At 19.9% G+C, this 26,889-nt stretch overlaps 8 protein-coding genes across 8 annotated transcripts; 5 read left to right on the forward strand and 3 right to left on the reverse strand.

The window, feature by feature from the left end:
- Window positions 1–78: 78 nt before the first annotated feature.
- SRAE_2000225800 (Myotubularin-related protein 1) lies at window positions 79–2,302 on the reverse strand (the record flags this gene model as incomplete). The annotated part of the gene is made up of 3 exons (XM_024653306.1): window positions 79–401; window positions 448–2,134; window positions 2,189–2,302. 3 exons carry the CDS (start codon window positions 2,300–2,302, stop codon window positions 79–81), a joined length of 2,124 nt encoding a protein of 707 aa, XP_024506796.1.
- A 4,653-nt stretch (window positions 2,303–6,955) lies between these two features.
- Window positions 6,956–7,583, reverse strand: SRAE_2000225900 (Hypothetical protein; the record flags this gene model as incomplete). Its single annotated transcript, XM_024653308.1, has 2 exons — window positions 6,956–7,351; window positions 7,467–7,583. The coding sequence occupies 2 exons, from the start codon at window positions 7,581–7,583 to the stop codon at window positions 6,956–6,958; spliced, it is 513 nt and encodes a 170-aa protein (XP_024506797.1).
- Window positions 7,584–9,456: 1,873 nt separating this feature from the next.
- On the forward strand, window positions 9,457–12,858 carry SRAE_2000226000 (Nodal modulator 1; the record flags this gene model as incomplete). The annotated part of the gene is made up of 3 exons (XM_024653309.1): window positions 9,457–9,510; window positions 9,569–12,499; window positions 12,550–12,858. 3 exons carry the CDS (start codon window positions 9,457–9,459, stop codon window positions 12,856–12,858), a joined length of 3,294 nt encoding a protein of 1,097 aa, XP_024506798.1.
- A 1,168-nt stretch (window positions 12,859–14,026) lies between these two features.
- Window positions 14,027–14,260, forward strand: SRAE_2000226100 (Hypothetical protein; the record flags this gene model as incomplete). The annotated part of the gene is made up of 1 exon (XM_024653310.1): window positions 14,027–14,260. The coding sequence occupies one exon, from the start codon at window positions 14,027–14,029 to the stop codon at window positions 14,258–14,260; it is 234 nt and encodes a 77-aa protein (XP_024506799.1).
- Window positions 14,261–14,574: 314 nt separating this feature from the next.
- On the forward strand, window positions 14,575–17,526 carry SRAE_2000226200 (Xenotropic and polytropic retrovirus receptor 1; the record flags this gene model as incomplete). The annotated part of the gene is made up of 3 exons (XM_024653311.1): window positions 14,575–16,208; window positions 16,256–16,751; window positions 17,179–17,526. 3 exons carry the CDS (start codon window positions 14,575–14,577, stop codon window positions 17,524–17,526), a joined length of 2,478 nt encoding a protein of 825 aa, XP_024506800.1.
- Window positions 17,527–18,008: 482 nt separating this feature from the next.
- SRAE_2000226300 (Hypothetical protein) lies at window positions 18,009–18,396 on the forward strand (the record flags this gene model as incomplete). The annotated part of the gene is made up of 2 exons (XM_024653312.1): window positions 18,009–18,121; window positions 18,168–18,396. The coding sequence occupies 2 exons, from the start codon at window positions 18,009–18,011 to the stop codon at window positions 18,394–18,396; spliced, it is 342 nt and encodes a 113-aa protein (XP_024506801.1).
- Window positions 18,397–18,635: 239 nt separating this feature from the next.
- Window positions 18,636–20,111, forward strand: SRAE_2000226400 (Nicotinic acetylcholine receptor beta 3 (Dbeta3) subunit; the record flags this gene model as incomplete). The annotated part of the gene is made up of 1 exon (XM_024653313.1): window positions 18,636–20,111. One exon carries the CDS (start codon window positions 18,636–18,638, stop codon window positions 20,109–20,111), a length of 1,476 nt encoding a protein of 491 aa, XP_024506802.1.
- Window positions 20,112–22,752: 2,641 nt separating this feature from the next.
- Window positions 22,753–23,172, reverse strand: SRAE_2000226500 (ShKT domain-containing protein; the record flags this gene model as incomplete). Its single annotated transcript, XM_024653314.1, has 1 exon — window positions 22,753–23,172. The coding sequence occupies one exon, from the start codon at window positions 23,170–23,172 to the stop codon at window positions 22,753–22,755; it is 420 nt and encodes a 139-aa protein (XP_024506803.1).
- Between the last annotated feature and the right edge of the window lie 3,717 nt (window positions 23,173–26,889).

Below are 26,889 nucleotides of genomic sequence, written 5' to 3' on the forward strand. Positions count from 1 at the left end.
TTTAGTGTATGTTAAAATTTTAATTAATAAAAATAATTTTTTTTAATTGATATAATATACACTTGAGTTAAATTATGTTTAGTTACTTGATGTAGAATTTTTTGTGTTGGGTACTTTAACTGTGCTAACATTATTTATCAAAAGCTTGGGAGGTGATGGACGAGCTGGTGGGGGTCTTGGTGGTGCTGGTCTTGTTGGAATAATTAATGGTGAATCTTGATTAAGAAAAACAGAATTATCTTCATATAACACAACTGTTGGATGGTTATTTGAATTATGATATTTTAAATCATTTGAATCTGATAATGTTGAAATATTAAAAGAAATATTTTGTCGTTTAAACTCTTCACATAATGCATCATCTGCATCATCAGCCTCAACCAATGAATAAGATGAATTATCTTAAATAATTTTATTAAAATTACAAAAAGTATTAATTTTAAATACCTTCTGAAGAGGCGTCAAAAGACGTTTTTTTATTTGAAAAATTATTAATTTTTTTTTCTTCTGCTTCTTTTTTTAATCTTTCTTCTTTTATTTTTAATTTTTCAAGAGATTCTAGTGCCGGCCCACAATAATATGCTCTCCATGCATCTAATGGTTTATCAAAAGCCAAAATTTTTAATGCAAAATTAGAATCACCTGTATTTGATAAATTACGGTTATAATTTAAATTAATATATTCTTTATAATTATTATATATATGTGTCCAAATAGAAACTGTTGTTGTTGGGCAATGGTGTTCTTTGATTCTTTCACATTCACTGTTAAATAAAAATGTTCCAAACCTACATGAGTATAGCTCATCAGCTAAAAATAAAAGATAATGTTCATTAAATTCAAAGTATGGAGTATAATTGTTATATATCTGCCAAACACATTCTAAGAATTGAAGAAATATAGGTGATCTTTCTTGATCATTAGGTTTATCAACACCATGACCACAACGATGTGAAAATTTATGACCAAATGAACACCATTCTTTTTCAATTAATATAGCAAAACCATTTATTGTTCTATAATATGGATCCATCATTAACATTGCTAATGAAGTTATTTGAGCTGTTCTATCCCAACCATCTGAACAATGAACAAGAACAGATTTTTTTTCATTATTAACTAAATCAACAACATATTCTGAGGCACGTAAAATTGATCTTATATATGAAAACCATTTTGTACTTTCAACAATATCTCTTAATTGTGGATGTTCAGGATACTCAGCACAAACATCTCTACATTTTTTAATTAATTCTCTAACAGCATGTATATTTTGTATATCCATAAATTCAAGAGAACAAGATTCATAATTTTCAAATCCTCCCCCTTTTGCACGATTAGCCTGAGCATTGGCATGAGGTCGAGCATCAATAATATTTAATTTCCACATTCCATTATGATTAGTTGAAGCTATCTGTTGAAGATATTTTTCATCATCAGTATATTTTTTTGATAATCTTAATCCAATCATAGGTTGACTAGATCTTATAATTGCAGCAGATGTTTTAGAATTCATCCATGAAAGAACTGGTATACGTTTAGAACTTCTTGAATTAGCAACTTTATTTAAAAATTCATAATTTTTATCAATAGAAACTTTTGGTACATAAAGTAAGGCAGGATAAGATGGACAAAAAGTATAATTTTGATTTATGTGGCATAAAGACCAATCATTATTAGGAACACCAAATCTAGAATATTCAGCTTCAGGATTATATAAATTCCAACAATCTAATTCATATGAAACAATACTTTTATAAATAGTTGCAAAAAATGGTAAATTATATGTAATTGGAAAAGCCATTTTATGAAGTATTTGATAAAAATCTCTTCTAATATGCCTAACAACTGCTTGTTTGGGATAAGCAAATTTAATTTTTCTTTGATCTTTTAAATATATTTCAATACCATAAACATTTGATCTTGTTGTATTACTTGAAAAACCAAATTTTTCTATTTTAGCAACATTACCCAAAAGAAAAAAGAATGAATCTTCTGGTGCTTCATCAGATTCAAAATGTACACGATAATTTGTTACATAAACTACACCTCTTGATTTAATATAATATGTTATACAACATATATTTTTTTCTTTTTTTTGTAATGATTCTCCAGGTAATGCCCATGGCAACGTCTAAATAATAAAGTTTTAAATATAAAAATTAATATATATATATTTTATACATACATCATTAGTAAGATAAGTAGGTGTTTTACGATCTTGAGGTGTTGGAACTCTTGCAACCATATTATTTATATTATTTCCCTCACTTGAAAATAGTTGAGATTCTTCACAATTCATAACAAAATATCTAAAAATAAAAAAATAATATAATAATATTATTAATTAATATATAATAGTATAAAAATTTTTAAATAATAATACATTCAAACATTATTATTAACATTATAAATTTATTAAATACGGCTTTTATAAACAATATATAAACTTCGTTGTAGGATAAGGGATATTAAAATATATTTCAAGTGAAAAAAAGAAAATTATGTATGTAATTAAAAAAAATAAATATTTTAATAATTAATGAAAGTTGAAGATTTATAACAATAATTTTAGATAAATAATATTAATTATTTTATTATTTTTTGATTTAAATTAATATTTTGTATATCGATTTAGTAGGTATATATGAGTCAATATAAATTAACGGAAGAATATATTTTATCACAATAAGTTATTGTCATAAAGTTTTATCGTTTATTATCTTTTTTTTAATAACATATTATTTATACATATGTGGTAAAATGAATAAATTACATATAAATATTGATGTTAATTTTAATATAAATTGACCAAAATTTATGTTTCCACTTTAAGAATTAATAAAAAAAAAAAAAGTTTACTATGAATGAGTCATTGGTTTTAAAATTATGACTATAAATTGATTTTGTTAAAAATGGGAGTATTTTAATACAAATTATTATAAAATTGATCTTCAAATTGATTTCCAATCATTTACGCCTATTATATTGCTTTGCGCAAGCGGAACATAATTATCAAAATAAATATAATATTAGAAGTAGTTAGTTTTGTTAAGCTATCCTATTTCTTAGAAATTTTTTAAACAAATTAGTAGACAATTATAATAAAATATTTATAAAATAGTACATTATTATGTTTATAAATTATATAATATCAACAAAAGTTATAATTTAAAATGATCATTATTATATATTTGATAATAATTGTATAATATTTGCCATACTCTTATATAAAGTGAATTTATTTTTTTTTAAATTTTAGGTTATCAAATTTGTTTTGATATATACAACTTTAATTTAATGATTTTTATATAAATTGTCATAGTTCAAAAAATCAAAATATATTTAGTAAATTTGTATATATATATAAGTGGTAAATAAAAGTTTATCATAAATTTAATGAATAAATAAATTTTTATTTATAAGTAAATTAAAAGTATATCTTACAAGAAAGTAAATTAATTACTTAATAAATTAAATAAACAAAATATTTAATATTAATATTATTGTTAAAAATTTAACATCATAATTTTTACAATTTATATTAATATAATATTATTTTATTTTACTTAATTAAAATTTATGTAATTCAAAAGTTGGTTTAAGCAAACTTTGACGTTAAATAGTACTATTTATAAAATATCACAATATCAAATATAAATTATAAATTTTTTTTTGATAGTTAATATATGAACAATGTAAAATATAGTTAGTAATTAACATAAAAATGCATATGTATATATATGATTTTTTTTTAAAATTATTATTTAAACAATAGTAAACACAATTAAATGAGATTGTTAATAATTTATGTCATGTTATTATAATCAATTATTTTTATTATGCTAAGAAAAGTATCAAATTTTTAATTAAAAAATGGACTTTATTTAAAGTTTAACTATATTCATAAAATAATTAAAAATGAAATTTTAAAGTATGGTTATATAAAAAAACTTATAATATTTCTTAAATACTTAAATATTACGGCTTTTTGTTATTAAAATGACATTTTTAAATATTTAATAATAAAAAATGTATATTTATCTAAAGTACAGAAGTGCTTAGATTATAAATGTTTTACAAAATTTGATATTTTAATGATAAAAAAAAAATTTATATGTAGATAAAACTTTAGAATAATGAAAATAATTGTCTGTAGTTTTATATTAATACAATATTTTAATGGATAATTTAAAAATTGAAAAATTTTAATTTCCACTCAATAATTAATATATAAACTTGAAATTGTTTTATCTTTTTTTTAAAATAAAGTTATAATTAACTATTCTTCATTTATAGAGTTTAATAAATATTAAGTAATATTTTCTAAATATAAAACTAAATAACGTCAGTTGTTTACTTTTTAAAAACAGTTTTTAGAAATTAAAAACTATAAAATGTTTAATCTGATAAAAAAAGTATTAAATAAATAACTTTATTAAAAACTTTTTATACAACATTTGAATTATTAAATACAAAAAAAAATAGTGTGCTTAAAAGTAACAATTTTTTTTGTATAAAAGAATAATTATAAATACATATCATAATCTCGAGATGAAATAAATAAATAAGATAAATTTATCTATAACTTTAGAATATATTACATTTATTATATTCAACACGATAATAATAGTTGTAATATATTAAAAATATATTTATATTTGAATAGTATATTAATATGATATATTTTTTAGGTGAAATTAGAGTAAAATACAATTTAAATATCAAAATTATTGTTTTATATTTAAACAAAAAATTTTTTATAGCGTTTCTTATTATGTATCACGTCAATGTTATATAAAATAAGTTAATATTTAAATAAAATATTTCTTTTTTTTATTTAATTACTATAATTATAAATTATGAAGAAACATTTTATACTTGCAAAATGTAAAATAAATTTTTATATAATAAGTTAAACATCAACTTTGTCATATATTAATATTATAAATTTTCTTTATTAAACTTTAAAACTTTTGTTATCATAAATTTTGTTCATCTCTCATGCAAATGTTTCATTAATGAATAATGACTTTCTTATTTTAAAGATTTTACTAAATCATTTATATTATGTATTATAACATAAAATTTTTTTTTATCATTTCAATAGTATTTATGTTAGACTATTAATTTTTTTTTTTTGGTAAACACATCAAAAAAAATTTTAATTATAATTATATTAACGATAGTTTTCCTTTTTTTATAGTTAAACTTTATATTATACTTTTACTACAAAAATATTTTAGTTTAAAAATACAAGAATAACTATTGCTATTTGTAATTTGTCAAATATTATTATTAGTAATCTAAAAGTTTTCTTTTCATTTTAAAATTTTAAATAATTTTCGTTAATATTTATTCAATATAAAATAAATTATTTTATTTCTTCAAATACTGTAATAAGAAAACATTTTTTTTCCAAAATTTTGGAACAAGAATAAATTCATCTGATAGTCCTTGAAATATAATAAAATTTGAATAAATCATGAATAGTAAAAAATTAAAACAAAGAAATTAATAATTAATTAAAAATTAAAAACGAAAAAAGGGGAACATTTTTTATGAAACTAGATTGCAATAGCACAACTGAAACTTTTATATATAAAAAAAACAGTTATACACTGTCTTTTTAAAAAAAAAATTAAAAGTAATCTTATATAAATAGGACTTTTTTAAACTTGATATATGATATGGAATATTGTTTTAAAAATTTTTAAAGAATATTGCCATAATCAAGTAGTTGAGCTTCTAGAATTATAGAAATTGATGCACTAAACTAGTTTCTACTTTAATAAAGTAATCCATATTCAAAAGATTTTTTAATTTTTTAACCATTCTTGAGATATAATACTTGGTACTTTTTCACGTTTAATCCTTTATGATTAATTTTTATATCTTAAAAATTTTTAAAGATATAAAATTATTGTAAAGGTAAAATTTCAGAATTTTTTTAATACATTCTTTGTTTCAATGTTAATGTTAACTTTTCTTTTTTTTTTCTTTTATATTAATAATTTATATAAAATATTTTTAAATGTTAAAATACGATAATATTTTAAAATATATTATCGTTTTGTAACCAGTCTATTATTCAATTTGAAGAGGAAAAAAAATGATAAAAATTCGTATTCTTAAGAGTTTTACTTCAAAAGTACAACTGAACTTTAGATTTTTAGGAAGTATTAAAAAAATTGAATTTCATTAAAATATTTTATAAAATAAAAAAGACAACAAAACATTTAATTTTTGTAAAAAAATGGAATACATAAAAATGAGTAAAGTAATTTTATAATATGGGTGATTGTAATATTTATTAAACAATATGATAATTTATTATTATATTGATAAGATTAAATTAAAATATCCAATTATAGCTTGGTGGAAAAATTTAAATTTTTATATAAATACATATTTTATGGTATTAAAATATTAAGTTTGTTCACAATGTATTTCTAACATTTCCGTAAGTTCTTTAGCATTTTTAACAACAGTTTTTAAGTATTTCATATTATGTACCATTGCTTTTAATTCTTTCATACCAAAAGAAAATTCTTGATGAAATGAATTATTACAATTACAAGAATCTATTTCTGTTTGCATGAATGTAGAATATCCCTCACTTGTTTCAATACAATTTGCCTTTTTCATCTTAATCTCTTTTTTCTTCTTTTGTGATTTCTTTTTTGCAGCATCTCTTTTAATTATTTCTTTTTTAGTAGCAACATTATAAATAAGTGAACCATCATCTAATGTTGCATCAGAGTTAAATTTTATTGTAATATCACTTCCTGGCTTGAGTTCATTTAAATTATCTTCAAATGCCTTCCAAAATTTATTTAATTTTGCCATCACCAAAAACACATCAACTAATAATAATTTTAAAAAAAAAATTGAATTATTTATTATATTATTAATATATTTATATAAAACAAATATTTAAATTTATCAATTAAAATTAAATATGAAAAAGAATACATATAAAGGTAATTATAAATATTATTATAATAAAAATTATTGAGATTAAAATATTATCTTTTGTTGTTTTGTTTTTATATAATAATAAACATTTTTGGGTAAACTTTATTTTATTATTGTTTTCAAGAACCATTTGTTCAATGTTTCTCATTCTTACATCACTTATCTTTTTTGGTAATTGTATATTATTGGGATTTGAAATTGGATTCATGTCAGGTAGTGTATCAACAAAATTTGTAAAATTAGTAGTCAATGATGATATTATCATACTATCACCTTCTTCAGACAATTCATTATTTTTTTCAATAGATTTATTAATATATAATTTTCCAATACTATCACAGTGATTATTTTCAAGTGTATTATTGTATAAATCCTAAGAATAATAATTTAATAAAGGTAATTAAAAATAAATTAATTTTAAAATATTATAATATTAGTTTGGGTAAATGTTTTAAAATATACTTTTCTAGTTATTAAGATTGACTTACTTGATATATAGTTGATTCATTATTTTCTATTGATCTAATTTCTTGTAATATTACATATGAAAAAGAAGAACCATTTGATGATTCATCTTTTTTTCGGTCTTTTATCTGTTTTGTCATAATTTTATAAAACACTAAACAAATATAATAGATAATTTTTTTTATACTAAAAAGTATTTTTATACAATGAATGATTGAACAATTCTATTTTCTTATTTTTTAAAATTGATAACTTCTTATCAACTATCATATTTAGAAATTTAAGTATTATGATTTTATTTCATAATTTTATACATATATATCTTCAATCACTTGTCCTACTTTAAGGTATTATAAAGAAATCTACTCAAGTATATAAAATTTAAAATGTTTTAATAACATATAAAATATATCATTTTATACTTATAATAATCTTATTTCTAAATCTAAATTTATAAGATTAAAAATAATTATATATATATATATATAATTTTTTAAATTACATAATAAAAAAAAACTTTACACATTGTTTATATCTCTTTAGTTAATATATATTCTATTATTTTTTTATATTTATATATGATTTATCTAAAATAATTTTGCCATATTATTAGAATGTTATTATATATAAAAATTTCTTTAATTATTAATCAAAATAATACATTTTTATGAGTCATAAAGTAATATTTAACATTTCAAAAAATCTTTGTTTAAAAAAAATACCTTTTAAAGTAAAAAATATACATGTTAAAAAAAATATATTTTTATTTCAAATAATATTAAAAGTATACTAATAATAAAAAATACCTATTAGTTTAAAAATTATGTATAAATCTAAAAAGTAAAAGAGTGTAACTAGTAACTTATAAAAAATCTCACTCATTACAATGTTAAAACGGATGTAATTAAAAACTTCCTAATAAAATATAAATTAATAATAGTAATCTATTATATCAAAACAAAATTTATACTCATTTCTTTGTTTGTTTAATATAATAGCTTCTTTACAAATAAAAATTTTTTAGCATAAAAAAAAATAATTCTAAATGTTTGATCTTAAGTAATACAAATCATTTTAAAAAAAAAGTATTAATTTAAAGGTAGAAACAAATACTTTCTTGTCATCAATGATAAGAATAAAAAATTATTTTTAACTTTTAATGCATGTATATTTATCTTTAACATAATTAAAATACATCCAAAAATAATTTATTTTTTCTTACACATATTTTTGAGTTTTAAACTTTAAATAAAATACATTTTTTTATGTAAATGATTAATATAATATTGAAGTTATTATATTCATCGTTTAAAATACATAAAAAATATAATAAATATTTTCAATAAAGTTAGGAATTTTTTAATGCATCATTATTTTTAAGTATTTTTTCAACAATACTTTTATATTTCTTTTATTATATTAATGTTTGTATGCATATTTTATAATTTAAATAGTGGTTGTAAAGTTTTTTAGGAGAAAAAAGTTTTTTTTTTATCAATTTTTACTTTTATCAGAAAATTCTTATTTAAATGGATTTGTAAAATGTATTACTTTATTTTTTATTTACTTTTTAGGTTTATAATATGGTGAATAATTTTTTTATATTTTATTATGTAATATACAGAATTATTTATTTTTTTTAAATAAAATCTTAAAAAAAATAATAAATATTTGATTTATATTTTTTCAAATTATTTTTTATCTCATAAAATTATTATATTTTTTTGTTATTTTTCTTTTTAATATTGATTAAACTTTTTAAATAATAATTAGTAAAAGAGATAATGCTATATAATATATACTTATAAAACTTAACCATATATGGTACCTATAATGGCATATTTTAAAAAGAAGCTTTTCAAACACTCATATATTTTGCCAATTGGAATAATGTTGTATTGATAAGAAGTACATTCTTTTAACTAATTTTGATCTCATCAAAGAATGTTATCATTCTTCCTATCATTTAATTATTTATTAATTTTATTATCACAAATAGAAAGTATTCCTTATATGTGTACGGGTTTTGTAAAGTCTCCATTTAAAATTGATAAAAACAAAATTAAAGTATGTCATTTAATAAAATTTATATATATTTTTTTTATTATTATAACTTTTATTTTAGATAACGTTACTAACAGAAAATAATTTATTAAAAGAAACAACTAATATAGTACCGTATAATGGATTTTATGCAATACCAATATATAATACAGGAAAATATATTCTTAAAATTATCAGTAATACTGATGTTATCTTTGATCCACCTTTTTTTAAATTAGATTTACAAAATTTTGATAATAATATTAAAAATAAAGAATTTAATTTTAATGCTCTTGGTTATGAAATAAAGGGAAAAATTGAAGATTTAATTGATATTAATCGAGTTGCAGTAAAATTAGAATCATTAGATGGTGAGATTGTTAAAATGGAAACAGTTAATAATGATGGTGAATTTAAATTTATCGTTATTCCTGGTGAATATAGTATTTCAATTTTAACATCACAAGCTACTTGTTTTCATAAATCTCAATATACTATAAATGTAATAGATAGTTCTGTTGAGATACCTATAACATATATTTCTGGATATTTTATAACTATAAATATAAATGGTTTAAATGATTTAAATTCTAGAATAAAACTTCAAATATCTTCTGATAAAAAATTATTTATTGAAAATTGTATTACAATTAAAAATAACAAAAAATATAAATGTATTATTGAAATTTCTACTCAATCACCAAATATTATTAAATGTTTACCAAAAGGTAAATATATAATTAAACCTATGATAACAAATGATACTGGTATATTATTTTTACCACATGAAAAAGAAATAGAAATTGATAATGAAAATATAAATATTTCATTTGAAATTGATACTTTTAGAGTTTATGGTAAAACATTAGCTAATGGTATTCCTATAAATGATGTTAAAATTTATAATGAAAATGAATATATTGCTACAAGTGATAATGAGGGAAATTTTATATGGAATAATGTTAGAAAAGGAACTTATAATATTGAGGCAAAAAAAGATGGAATTATATTTACACCTATTAAAGCTATATTAGATGTTAATAATCAAGTTATACAACCATTTAATGTTGTCAAATTTAGAGTTTCTGGTCATGTTACTTTAGAAAATAATAGAACAGAAAAAATTGATCTTTCAATTGAGTCATTAATTATTAATGCCAAATTGTCTATAAGAACAAATGAACAGGGAAAATTTTTAATATTTCTACCTATTGGAAACTATTCAATAACTGTAAATGATAAAAAACATGGATTTGTACCAAGAACACATCTTGCTATTTTTAAAGATAAACCTTTAGATAATATTATTTTTTCAAAATTAAAAATAGATATTATAATTATACTTAAAATTTTTGAAAATACCTGTGAAAATATTATAATAAATATGAAGGATGATGAAGAAATTTTTAATAAAAAACAGTCATGTTCTGGTAATGAAATTGTTTTTAAAAATGTTTCACCAGGTACATTTACAATATCAATTCATGATGAAAATTTATATTGTTGGAAAGAAAATAGTGTAAAAAAATTTATTACTGGTAATGATGATAATATAATAGTATTTGTTCAGACAGGATATTTTTTAAAATTTTACTCTCCAATTGAAACAACATTAAATGTTATTGAAAAAGAATCTAATATTTTATATCCGATTAATGTTAAAAATGATATCAATATGTTATGTGTTTCTAATAAAGGTCAATACAAGATATTAAACAATGATTGTTATGTTTTTGAGGAATCATCATCTGAATTATCTGTAAATGAAAATTCCATAAAACATATTATGGTTAAAGAATTTATTATAGCAATTGGTATAGAAATGGTTGATATAATAATTAATGATCCATTACCATTTAATGTAAAAATAATTAATAATAAAAATATATATGAGAAAATTTATGTCACAGAAATTGAACCAAATAATAATCATACCTTAAAACTTAATATTGATAACAAATATGAAGAAAGTACATTTTTAATAACACCAATTTCTAAGAATCTTATCATGGAGCCTAAATTTATTAAGATTAATTTTGATAAAAATTGTCAGATGAAAAAGAATTTATTCAAATTTTATAAAGGCCATTTTATAGAGGGGAAAATTTCTTCCTATGTTAATGGAGTTGTGGTAAAATATGTTGATGAGGAAAACAATATTAAATTAAATAGTTTTGTTAAAGAAAATGGAACTTTTATTATTGGTCCATTAAAATATATTAATGATAAATATTTATCATTAGAAAAGAAAAAATATAAATTTGTTCTTATTAAAAAAGATACAGTATATTTGTATAAAACAATAGAATTATCAACTTTATATATTGAATTTAAAAATAATATAACAGGAGAATTTATTAAAAATGTAATGGTAACTATATATAGTGAATCATCGTATCTTACCAAAAATGTTGCATCAAAAGGTACCCTGAAAATAACAGACTTAGAAGAAGGAAATTATATTATAAGTCCATTTAGACAAGAATATCATTTTTATAATACATCAAAAATAATTAAAGTAGAATCAAAAAAATTAAATACATTAATATTATATGGAATTCAAATTTCATATAGTATTTTTGGAAAAATTACCTATCCAAATAATGATCCATTACCAAATAAATATCTTCAAGGTATTAGTAAAGATTGTAACTCATCACAAGAAATTGGTTTAACAGATAAAAATGGTGAATATAGAATACCAAATCTTTATCCATTTTGTACATATAAAATAACAGTACAAAATAAAAAAAATACTAATTTTTATACATTTCCTAAAGATTATACTATTATGGTTAAAGATTCACCCATACAAAATATAAATTTTATATATTTTAAATTATCAAATCAAAATTTAGAAGTTTATGTTAAAATTGATCTCATTGACATTCCGGTACAAAACTTTATTGAAATTGGAATTTATCGTATTAAAGAAAAAACTCCTGTTTTAAAAAAAATTCTTATCAAAGAACAATTATCATTTTTTGTTTCTAAATTACCATTAGACAATGAAGTAAGTTTTATTTTAGCAATTAAAGAAATTAATAAATTACACTTTTATAGACATATATTATTAAAATTGATAAAATATCTGATAGTAGATTTAAATATCAATATAATAGTGGTATATTTAAAGCAAACACAACATTCCAATTTTTAAAAATTATTCTAGAACCAAAAAAATTTAATTCAGAAATAGGAGTACCACCAGGAAATATAATTGGTCTCATTATTACAACTCTTATTGTTTTTATATTTTTTAATACAGAAAATATAAAATTAATTATACTTTTTTTAATAGACTATTGGAAATATATGATAGGAAGAGAAACTTTATTTGGAAAAGAAAGATTATATGGGAGGAGAAGATAAAAATAAATAATAAAAAAACAATCTCTCAATACACTTAATATATTTTTATGGCAATATAAAATTATGCTTTTGTTTGAATCGAAATAATATGGAAAACTGTTTATTGGAGAAGTGTTAACTAACTAATTTTTAAAAAAACTTTTTCCTGATAACACAATTAATCCAATTTTTTTTAAACTTTTTACTAAAGAAATTTTTTTATTACATTATATATTTTTTATATAGATATTTTTTTAACAGTATATTATTTTTCTATTGACTTTTATTTATTTCAATATTTATTTTTATGATCTCAATTAAAATATATTATAAAAATTTATCGTTAATTATATTATAAATTTAAAGTCATTTATCTTTTTATGTATATTTTTGTAACTTTATATTTAAAAACATATTGTCTAATTTGTAAATTCTTATTTATACTTTCATTTTCTTTTGAGGATAGAATTATCATTTCTTATCATTTGTATATTAATTTTCTTAGTCTTATCAATTAGTATAATTTTTTCAACTAATACAAAATGCTCTTCTATAATGTCATTTCATAGTTATATCTTTTTAATTTTATGCATGAGTTTTAAAAATTTATGCCTTACTTTATCTATTTTTAAATATTATACAATTAAATATCATTTTATATATTATTTATGTTTTATATGTAACTGATCCTCATTATTTTATAACACAGTATTAGTATATATTTATATATTATGGATTAGTTTCTATGTTAATATAATGTAAAATTATTTTAATATAAAATGTTAATAAGTTTTGAAACGTTTGCTCATTGATTTTTCCTGAAAATTATTGTTTTATATATTTATAATAAAAAGTTTGATCTATCAAATATTTCCTGTGATTTTAAAAATGTTTATACTATTTTTTTTTTATAATTAAAATTTTTATTTTTTTGTTTAAAATAAATTTTTCAATAAAAAAACAAAATTTATCTTAATATTTAAAATTAAAAGAGTATTATTAAAAAATAAGTAGAATAAAAAAAAAAGTTAGTAAGAATTTTAGAAAAAGGCAATATGTTTTTGAGCTATTTTTTCATTAAAAATTATTAACAAAATTTTTTCCTTTTAGTACTATATTTTATAATATTTATATTTTTCCCAAGTTTGTGCAACAGATACTATATAAAATAATATAGATATAAAAAAAAATGGGTTGGTCTGTTGGTACAATTATAGCAGGTTCAATTGGAGTTGGTGCTTTAGGAATAACAGCACTTTCAATGCCATTTGTAGCACCGGCTTTTAGGAGAGTATGTATTCCTTATGTCCCGGCTACATCACAACAATTGGCTAATATTAGTAAAGCATTAGAAAAGTGTCATAATATTGGATCTTTAATTGACTTGGGTAGTGGAGATGGGAGAGTTGTAAGTTATTTTTAATAAAAAAAAAAAATTATTTTTTAATTATTTTATTATCTACCATCTATGAAATTTTTAAGATATTTTTGTTTTTTTTTATTGTTTAATTTAATTATTTCTATACATCTAACTTTTTCGCCTTTTTTTCCGTTCTCTTTATAATTATGATTTTTAAATTAAAAAAAAAATAATCATATATCTCTATAGCTTTAAAAATATATTTATTGTGGATTATACAAAGATATTCTAAACTAATTATAAATATATTAATCATCGAAATATATAATCATATATTATTAAAAAATATATAATATTATTATAATAAAAAAAACACCATGAAATTTGGTGAACAATTGTCTAGTCATTTAACACCAGAATGGAGGAAACAATATATATGTTATGATGACCTTAAAGCTATACTTTACGATGTTCAACTTGAAATACCTCAAGAAGAGGAGTTACGTGAACAATATATAACACAAATGGATGAAAATTTTTTTGCACAATGTGATGTAGAATTAACTAAAATAAATTTATTTTTTTCACAAAAAATTGCTGAAGCTCAGGGAAAATATCATGAGTTACAGGCTGAGTTAGAACAATTTAAAGAAAGTATTGGTACTAAAGATGTTAAGGTTCATGATGGTGATTCTGAACTACAGACAGGATTAACTTTAAAACAAAAATTAAAAAGTAAAGGATTAGGAAAAAAAGCTGTTAAAGAGACTGCCAAAAGTGCACAACATTTAAAATTGGCCTTTTCAGAATTTTATTTATCCTTAATTTTATTACAAAATTATCAAGAAATGAATTCAACTGGTTTTAGAAAAATACTTAAAAAACATGATAAATTAATGCAAAATGAAAGGGGCTTAGAATGGAGAATTTCTAAAGTTGAAAAAAGTTCATTTTTTTTAAATAGAGATATTGAAACATTAATTCATTCAGTAGAGACAAGTGTTATTAATGATTTAGAACAAGGTAATAGACAAGCTGGTATGAAACGTCTTAAAGTACCACCATTATCTGAAAAACAAAGTTCAGGTACAACATTTTCACTAGGTTTATTTATTGGTGCATTTGGTGTTATGATGTTTGCAATAGCCTTTTCATTATATGGACTTGAAACTAGGGATAATGATCCTAAATATGTTGCTATAAGATTGTACAGAGGATTCTTTTTATTTTTATTATGTGTTTTCTTTTGTGGTATTAATATGTATGGATGGTCTGCTTCAGGTGTAAATCATGTTCTTATTTTTGAAGTTGATCCTAGATATCATTTAACTTATCAAACAGTTATGCAAATAGCTGCATTCCTTTTTATGGTTTGGGGATTATCTGTTCTTGGATTTATTTATGCACATCATATTGGATTACCTCCATTTTTATTTCCACTTTTATTGGGTATATTTTATATTGCTATTTTATTTAATCCTTTCAAAAAACCAATTGAATTATCAAGAAGAGATTCAAGATTTTGGTTATTAAAACATTGCTTTAATTGTTTTACTGCACCTTTTCACTTTGTAACTTTTACTGATTTCTGGCTTGGTGATCAAATGAATTCACTTAGTACCTCTTTTCTTGATTGGCAATATTTTATATGTTTTTATGCTACTGAAGTAGATTACACAGATTTTAAATTTTCCGTTAGAACAATGAATGTAACTGAAGGTCCTATACCTTGGGGTTATGTTGATATTAATACAGGAAAAGATATGTGTACAGATTCAGGTTGGATGAGAAATTTTATTTCTATTATTCCTGCTTCAGTACGTTTCTTTCAATGTTTAAGACGTTATTATGATTCAAGATTAGTCTTTCCTCATTTAGTTAATGCAGGAAAATATTCCACAACATATGTTGTTGTTGGAGCTAAAATTTTATATAAATGGTCTGTTGATAAATATCCAGAAGGAAATGAATTTTTCTTTTATTTGTGGGTTGCTGCATATGTATTATCATTGTATGTTTAAAAAAAAGAAATTTAATTTATAAAAATTTTTTTTATAGCTCATATACTTATATTTGGGATATAATGATGGATTTTGGTTTATTTGATCCTAAAGCACCAAAAGATGCACCATTTTTGAGGGAAGAAATTATTTATGAAAAATGGTTTTATTACTTTGCAATAGTAGAAGATTTTGTTCTTCGTTTAACATGGGTTTTAAATGTATCACTTTCAGAGGCATGGAGTCTTTCTGGTGACATGACGACATGTTTAACAGCTCCCTTAGAAGTATTTAGACGTTATATTTGGAATTATATACGTCTTGAAAATGAACATATAAATAACGTTGGTATGTTTCGTGCCGTAAGAGATATCTCCATAAAACCAATACAGAAAGGTGACCTTGAATCATTAATCACAAAAATGGATAAAGTTGATGGTGTTACACATCGTGGGCAAGATTTAAGAAATAGACAAAAAAAGCAAAAGAAAGCTAATAGAGATAAGAGGCAACTATTGAAAAAAGCAAAAATAGGTAAAATAAGTCTTCCTACAGTACTATCGAGTGCAAGAATAATGGAAACAAAAACATAGGAACACTACTAAAAGAACTTTTTTTTTTTACTAAAGTTTAACACAATTCCAATTATTTATTATTTAAACACAAAATTTTTCTTTTCATTTAGAAATTTACCACGAATAATTTTCAAATATATATGATTTTTACTTATGATGTATACATATATGCACTAAGGGTTTTTTTTTAGTTTACTTTCTAAAACATTTTCATTTATTTAGTAGTTATAAAATAAAATAATGTTAGAAAAGTTCTCTTAAAAAATAAATGTAATTTCTTAATTGGTAGATAATAATTGAATATTTTATTAAAATATTTACTATAATCTATTCTTATCATATTGAAACAAAATATTTTAATAGACAATTTAAATAAAAATTTTAAATTTCATTTATTTATATTCAGGTTATTCATTGTGCTAAACGAGGAATTAAAAGTGATGGAGTTGAATTGAATCGTGTATTAGTATGGTATTCACGATTTAATTCTTTAAAAAATAAAACATATCCAATGACAAAATTTTATAGAAAAGATTTTTTTAATGTTGATTTAAAAAAATATGATACAACAATTTTGTTTGGAGCTGAAAGTACAATGGAAGCATTATTAGACAAGTTAAATGAAATGAATAAAGATTCATATCTTATTGCCTGTAGATTTCCTCTACCAAAAAATGGTGAAGAACATTGGAAAATTATTTCTGAAAATGGAGAAGGTATAGATACTGCTTGGCTTTATAAAAAAATTGCTTGATTTATTGGAAATCAAATTATAGTTGTTTAAGTTTTTTGCCTTTACTGTTAATTACTAAAAAAAAAATTTCTATATTTACTAGTATAATATTTCAATTATAATTGTAAAGTTTATTTATAATAATAAAATTGAAATTTTAGTTTTATACTTTTTTGAATTTATTTTATTAAAAAATATTTAATTTTCACTTCTATATATACATATATTTTATAATTAATTGAAATAAAGTAATAGTTAAATGGAAAAAAGAAATTTATTATAATAGAAGTAATAAAATACAGTTTTTCTAATAATTTATAAAAAATTTAATAATTTTCTTTAAATATTAATTTATATGCTTCAAAAAAACTTAGGTAATATTCTTTTAAAAAAATTTTTTAAGAAATTATATACGGCGCGGTCTATGGTAAAATTATACTTCTAGTTATGTATTTAAAATTATACTATTTAAAGTAATAATTTTATAAGTTAAAAATTTATTTATGATATTTAATAGTCTATTAAAAATATCAAGTAGCACATTAGATGTGTATCAATTTCGAAATCGAGCAACATACTATAAACAATCAAATGGGTGGACACCGAAATTTTTAAGGTATTGATTTTTTTCATTAATATCATAATTTTATTATTATTTTTAGAAGATTTTTAATAAGATATCCAAGAGGACCTTACTATATAGTTACAGGTATATTAGTTGGTTCAATGATAGCACCAGTTTTTTATTGGATTTTTAAATATTACACGATGTCTTTTGATGAATTTAAGGATTATAGAACTAATTATAATAAAAATGTAATTAAAAGGCAACGTTTTGGTGAAGGATTAATATTTCCATGGAAAAGTAAAGAAACTGATGAGGAAAAATAAGGAAATATTAAATTTTTTTTTTCTGTTAGTTAAATAGTTTTAAATAAATGTTTTTATTAAATAATTAGTTATTATTTAGAAATGTTATATACAAATCAAGTATGATACGATAGTGTCAGATTTCTAAACAAATTCTAATTTAGCTCTGATAGCTTTTATAGTATTTTTCATTTCTCTTTCTAATACAATTTTTTATTTTTATTAAAGTTTATCATTAAAAATTTTCTCCTAACAATACAATGAAAATTTTATTTTATTTTATCTCACTTTTTGTTGTATTTTTTTTTATTTATGAAGAAGTAACAGCAGAAAATTCTATATCAGTTACAGAATTACAGGAAGGAACTAAAGTTATAGAACCTGGACAAGAATCTAAGACAAGTGATATTGAAATAATAAATTTTGTTAATACAACATATGGTGAAGATAGTTCTAATCTTCATAAAGCTATTTTTCAAAATTACTCAAGAAAAGTAATACCAGTAAGAAATATTTCAACACATCTTGATGTTTATGTTTATTTATATATTAATCATTTAACAGTTAATCAAAATGAACAAACAATGACTATTCATGGACAATTATATTCAACATGGACAGATGAATTTGCTGTATGGAATCCTAATGATTTTAATAATATAAGGCAGACATATGCCAGGTATTGGGATATTTGGACACCTGATTTTAGAGTTGCTAACAGTGCTGGTGGTATATATAGTTATTTTGATATTAATAAAAGAACTCATGCTACATTAGTATATCTTGGAGCAAATAAAACTAAAGTTGAGATAACTCCAACATTTTCTATAAAAATTGGTTGTATTTTTGATTTTTCAAAATATCCTTTTGATGAACAAACTTGTAGTATTCGATTATATTTACTTGATCCAATATCTAGATTGAAAATTAAAGTATATTATGATTTGAATCCAACAATACATTTATCATGGGGTCATAAAGATAACAAGACTGTTATTAGTGAATGGGAATTTATTAGTGTTACAAATAACATTACATATTTTATTGATGGTAATTATTCTCTTACACCACCAAGAGATCCAGCACATTATGACTTTTCATGGAGTTTATATTCATGTTATATTAAAGTACGCCGATTTTCTGGATATTTCTTACCTACATGTATCTTACCATTTGTAACATGTTGGCTATTAAATACCTCAACATTTTTTATTCACGAAAGACAAGTATCTATTTGTATTGCTTTGATTAATTTAATTATACAAAGTGTTTTTATTAATGATACTATATATCAAATACCAACTACTTCTGGAGGTAAACCTATATATACATATTGTCTAACTACATTAATGATAACATCAGCAATAACTTTATTTGTACATTTAATAATTAACATACAAAAAAAAGTTAAAAAAGATGAAAATAGTTATGAGTTACAAAGTATTGTTCCAAATATTTTTGATGATTCAATAACAAAATATTTAATATGTTATTCACAAGAAATAAATACTAAACCACCCAAAAATGTATCATCATTAGCTAGGGGAATGCCTGAAATGGAAAATATCTCAAATACAGAGACTTCTTCTGATACATTGTCAAATTCTATTATAGAATTAGATGAAAAACCAGATAGAAACTATAACAAAGAATGTTGCACATTAAAACTTCGTTATGTTTTTGCTTTACTTCATGTCTTCATTTTAGTTGTCTTAATTGTACTTATTTATTTTTAATTTCAGTTTTATAAATTCAAGCAATAATATTTAAAAAAATAAAATAAAACTAATTTTAATCATAAAATTTTTTCAATATTCTATTATTTGTAAAAAAACTTTTTAAAATAAAAACAATGACGACATAGTACACATCATATATGAATGTTTACATTGAAATTAACCATTAATTAAAATGAATCATTTATAATTTTGTTTTTTAAAATATTTTTTTTTAATTAATATTACCAATTTTTTTTTAATTTAAATGTTGGCATTTAAATAATTAATTTTAAAAAGTCTTAATTTTGTATTATAAATTTTTGTTATGAGATTGTGTAATAATAAATTTGAAAATTACATAATACTTTTAAAAGAAAATTTCTATATAATAAGAATATGCTTAGATTTGTTTTAAATAAGGGAAACACTAAAAATTTTTTTAAAATAAATTTTTAATTTGATTTTAAATCCCTACTGAAACTAAAAATAAGTAAATTTAAAAAAAAAATTTTCAAGGTTAAAAAACAAAATTTTATTCTTATTTTGTCATTATAAAAGTACAAAGATACAATAAACATGTTATTTTATTTTAAAAAAAAACAACTTAAAACGTAAGATTTTATCAAATTATCAAAGTTGTCATCCATCTAAGATTCAACCTTGGTTTTAAAATGTTAAAGATATTATGTATAAATTTATACTATAAAATAAAATATATTTTACAATTAAAAAAAGTTAAATAATCAATAAAATTTATATTTAAATTTACTGTAGTTTTATAATTAGAAGATAAAAACATTTAAAGTACAAAAATGTCAGATAAAAAAAATTTTTAGGCTTAATTTTTTGATTGGTACTGATGTACTAGAAATTTTTTTTGAATATTTGAAAATTATACATATGTATAGTTTTTTTTTTAAATTAAAATGTTAATTTATTTTTTATACTAAAATAACAATTAAATAAAAAACTTTTTTTGGAATTTGAATATGTTACTACAGTCATTCGATATCCCTTGAAACGGGATGAATTTTAAATATAATCTACAATATTCGAAAATTAAAACTTTATAAATTATAAGGATTCAAAGTTGAAGGGCGAAATTGTGGAATATTTTTTTTAAATCTTGATTTTTATGATAATATTGTAAATTTTAAATATAAATACTTTATTCTAGATTATTTTTTAACGAGAAATTCATTAAGCCTATTCATATCTTTATAGGATTTCTAGAAATGAAGATATGATAAGAAATATGTTTAAAAAAAAGATTATAAGAATCTTGTGATAACTCAAGTTAATGAAGTCACAGAAACATGAAGCCAGATGCGCTGAGCTCTTTTCATAATTTAAAGTATATCTTACGTTGAAAATATTTTAAAATTTTCACTCGTTCTTGAGATATGAAACTTGGCACATTTTCGCGCGTAATCCATTTTCATCATTTTTTCATATCTTGAAAGTGTTTTAAGATATAAAAAAATTTTGAAGATAGACACCATATGAAAATTCATTTGAAGACGATTGCAGAAATCTGTTTGTTAGACATTAAATATTTTATTCTTCTAATTTTATAGTGTAAAAATAAATTAAAATAATATTAATTTTTTATTATTTATTATTTATTTAAAATAATAAAATTATATTACTAAAAAAATATACATAACTGAGAATATCTTTATTAATAATATGATATTTTTCAACAAAAAGTACATTTTTCTTGAATTAATAATATATTTTTCTTTTCAATTAAGAATAATTTTTTTTATATATTTATGTTTATGTATATTATTATATATAAATAATTAAAAAAGGTTTTTGATTTTAAAATAGACATTTTATTAAGGAAATGAATAATTATAAGATAGTATCTAGAAAAACAAGTAATATAATTAAAAATTATTATTTGTTTTTTTTTTTTAATAAAAATATAGTTTTAAAAAGTCAAAAATCACTCATATTTTAAATAAATTTTTTAAATAGTACAAAAAAAAACTAATATAATTTTTTTAATTTGTTCCAAATAAATATTTTTATTTTTAAAATAATGTTTTTTTAATATTTAAATACCTATCCATTTGAAATATTTTAAGAAGTTCATTTTTTTGTATGATAATTATAGTCATAATCAATTTCTTTTTTCTTATTTTTTTTTTAAATTAAATAGATTATTATTATACATTGTTACAAATTTATTTTAATCAAACATTTGATAAAACCTAATTTAAATGTTATTTTTATTTTATGTTAATATATAACTAAATAATCTTATAATAGTTTTCTTCCCAGTTATATATTTATTCAAATAAATTTTTTTTCAGATAAATATTTATACCAATAATTAAAACTTATCAATTTTTATTAGTTTTTATTTTAAAAATAGATTTATTTGGAAAATAATTAATGTTTTTAAATATTAAAAAAATACAACTTTTCTGTTTATAAGTTTATAATATTTATATTTATTTTATAAATTAACTATTAATAAATATTAATAATTATTAAAAAAGAAATTTAATACATACAATAATAATTTTTTAATTATATATTTGTTAGAAAAATTAAATTTATTAAAAATATTATTCTATGATAAATTTATTATGAAAACATCTTACAATTTTATTATGAAAAGTAAAATAACTTTCTTTTATTAAATTTTTTAAGGTAAAGTAGTAGTAGTTGTTGTTGTTGTGGTTGAAGTAGTAGTTGTATTTCCAGAACTGATGGTAGTAGTAGTAGCATTCTGAGAAGGAGCTGTTGTTGCTGGTTTTCCATCACAGGTATTACAGGTACTCATACATTTTGTTGCCATTAAATTAGCATAAGTAGGATTAGTACATAAATATTTTATACTATCACAATTTGTGGCAACATCAGCACATGCAGTACTTTTAACGGGTAATGTACAAGCTGCAGATCCTCCAACAGTATTACATGCTGCTGCACAACTTTTACACATTGTTTCTCTATACATAGAATTCATACAATATCCATTATTAGCCATTTGAGTACATGTTGCTGATTTTACCTCCAAAGGAAGTGTAATAAAAATAAATAAAAAAGCAACTAAGAATTTCATTTTTAACTTTTTAATAATAGTTTAAAATTGATATTTTTTTAATACTTTTCAATCATTTTTATATATAATTTTTATTAGTACAGGTGAAATTATATTATAAAATATATCTTTTAGGAAGTTATAAAAGTATATAAGTTATCTTTTGATAAACTATTTATAAAACAAATACAGAAACTTATGGATAACTATCAACAAAATATTCTATATAATTTTATTATGTCATTGTTTGCCTTTCACGCAATTTTTAAAAATGTTCTAAACCATATTTTATTAAATTTTTTTTTTATTTTATTTAAATATTAATCATTTTTATAATTTGTTTCCTATTTGTATTAAAAAAAATTATCAATAGTATTTTAACTTTATTAATAAAATTGATCAAAAGAATATTTCCGTATGTACAGTATAATATTTTGTTAAATATTTTATTTGTATTATGATAATTTTATAAATATTTATGTAATTTTTTAATTACAATTTAATATATTATAACACAAATTTAATGTTAAAAAAACTGAAATATATAACTTTAATTAATGTAACATATTTTAAGATACTTAATATTATATATAAAAATTGTTAGTATATTTAATTTAAATAATAATTATGAGATATCAATTAATTCCAATTAATGACAATAAACAATTAATTTTAAAAACAATTTATTAATAAATTATTTTATAATTTAATAATAATTTTTTATTTATATTGTCGATATCATTAATAGACAACAATATTTTTTATTATTATGTTAAAAGGAAACATTTTGTGTTACTACCGGTATAATAGATAATTCTCCTGTACTATATTTAATCAACTTTAAAATAAAAAGAATTATGTTATCATCAATTAACTTATCATAAGTTTTTCTATTATTATTGTATTGTTTTTTTATTATTTATTAACCATATCTCATTCTTCAAGTATCATTTTAAATAATATATCTATATTATGACATATAAAAGTTCAGGAAATATTAATGATATAAAAAAAAAAACGTTAATGGTAAATTTTTTTAATTTCTAATTAATAAAATTTTGATTATCATAATGATTGACATAAAAAATTAATATTTCCTTTATATTTTTTAAAACATAGTTTAAATAAAAGAATTTACATACTCTATATGATAACAAATTTTATTTTAAAAATTAATATAAGTATTTCCTGTTAAATACTATAAAATGTAGAATTTTTAAATTAAAATGATAATATGTATTTATGATTCATATTTTAAATCTCATTCAAATAATATATGGCATTCCATTTTTACTAATTTATACCTATTTTATTATTTGTCTATTTATAAAAATATTTATTGAAAAGAACAAATACTACAATAATGAATTTTATCCATTTATGTTTTTAAAAGGTGTTGTTGAAGTTGTTGAACTAATAACTAAAATGATATTTGAAAAATTAGGTAGTTTTGGATTTTTGACAAAATTATATCAAATTTTTCCATTTTTAAAACTAATTATTTTATTTGAAATTAACACTCTAAATATATTAATTGTTAATACAACAAGTGTTATATCAATTAATAGATATATTGCATGTGCATACCCTTTTAAATATAAAATATATTTTGAACCATCTATTGTTAGAAAAATAATTTTCTTTTTATTAATATTTTCTTTTATATTAAATACAATAATAACAATGTTTACCAATCAAAAAATTCCTACTACTTCAAATAGTACTTTAATTGTACAAATGTCAAAAAAAAGTTTTCAACCTGCTACAATTGTTTTAATTATAGGATATTATGTACCATTCTCATTTATCATATTAATTTTTAATATTTTATTAATATTAAAAATAAAAAAGAAAGATTTTAAAAAAACAACAGCAAAAATGAATAATTCATTATTATTTTATAATCTTTTTAATTTAATGAATTGTCTTATAATGCTTACTACACTTTTTATATTGACAGCAAATAGGTTTTTTCATTTTATTGAAGACAGATTGACAATACAATATTTTCAATCAATGTCATTTGAATTAGGTACATATGGATCATTTTTTGTGTTATTTTATAAAATTGAAACTTCAAAAGTTAAAAGCAGTCAAAGTTTAGAGGCGAAATTATGGAATATTTTTTTTAAATCTCAATTTTTATGATAATATTGTAAATTTTAAAAATAAATACTTTATTCTAGATTATTTTTTAACGAGAAATTCATTAAGCCTATTCATATCTTTATAGGATTTCTAGAAATGAAGATATGATAAGAAATATGTTTAAAAAAAAGTTTTAACAATTTAGTGATAACTCAAGTTAATGAAGTCACAGGTTCATGAAACTTGATGCGCTGTGCTTTTTTTATAATTTAAGGTATATCTTACGTTGAAAATATTTTTAAATTTTCAACCGTTCTTGAAATACTGAGCTTGGTACTTTTTCGCGCGTAATCCATTGTCACCATTTTTTTATATCTCAAAAGTTGTTAAAGATATAAAACAATTTTGAAGGTAGACCCCATATGAAAATTTATTTGAAGACGATTGCAGAAATCTGCTTGTAATTATCTTCTTTCTGAAGCAAGATATGACTAAGGGCGGAAATTTTTCTAAAATATTCATTGTTCCCGACTTTTCAGTATCTCAGGAGATACTTATCCTATGAAGTTGGGACTAGTTTTATTCGATTCCTATTTAAAAGTAGGTCAAGATTCATAATTTTCATAGCTATGACATTTTTATTTTTAGAGATTCAGAAATTGGTTAAAAATATTCTAGATTTCAGACTTTACCTCTTAAAATTGTGATAAAAAAACAACTTTTTTTGGAAGTTAAATATACCACTATAGTCATTCGATAGTTTTTAAAACGGAATGAATTTTGAATATAATTAATAACGACTTGATTTTAGAGTCACGTTTCTATTAGAAATTGTTTTTGAAAATTTGAATATTAAATATATGTAAAAATTTTTTTAAAAATACAATAATGATTTTATATAAATTTTAAACTAGCATATTAAATAAATACATAGGAAAAAATTAATAATATTTAAAATTTATTAATAATAAATAGTTATAGTATGATGTTATTATTGTATTTTGATGGTGAAATTAAATGTCATAATGACGTATTATATTAAAAATTATTTAAATATTTTTTTTATTTTGTTTTTATCTTTGTAATAGATATTTTTTCTAAAGCCATAAACTTTAAGTAAAACACTGAATTTATCTTATCTCTAAAATATTTAGAAACAATAGACACAAAAAAGATATTTGTCATTTAGTTTAAACTGCTTGAAAACGGTGTAACTTAAGAATTTCCAAACATTTTGCAGAATCAAAAACTTTAATAGAAAAGATTACATCAATCATATAAATGACTAATACAAGCTTTCCAGTTCTTCATATTCCCCCACTCTAATAAATTACTATACAATTATCATTGCACAGATTCATAATCTTTTTTCTACAGTTTCATAAATAGTTTTATTTCTGTAAGTATGCCTAAAAAACAGTCAACATAAATTTTTTTTATTTAAATAAACTCACTTTTATCAGACCAATAAATTTAATGAAGAATTTTAAAATTACTTGAAGAATTTTTATCATTAAAAATTGTAGTTATATTCAATAATATAATTTACATCATTGATTTTCTTATCAATATACAAAACAGTAAATCTCTTGGTCTTCATATCCTTTACATCTGTTGGAAAATATGTAAAACACTTATGCTTCTTCTTTT

Source organism: Strongyloides ratti, assembly GCF_001040885.1.
Source record: "Strongyloides ratti genome assembly S_ratti_ED321, chromosome : 2".
Lineage (NCBI taxonomy): Eukaryota > Metazoa > Nematoda > Chromadorea > Rhabditida > Strongyloididae > Strongyloides > Strongyloides ratti.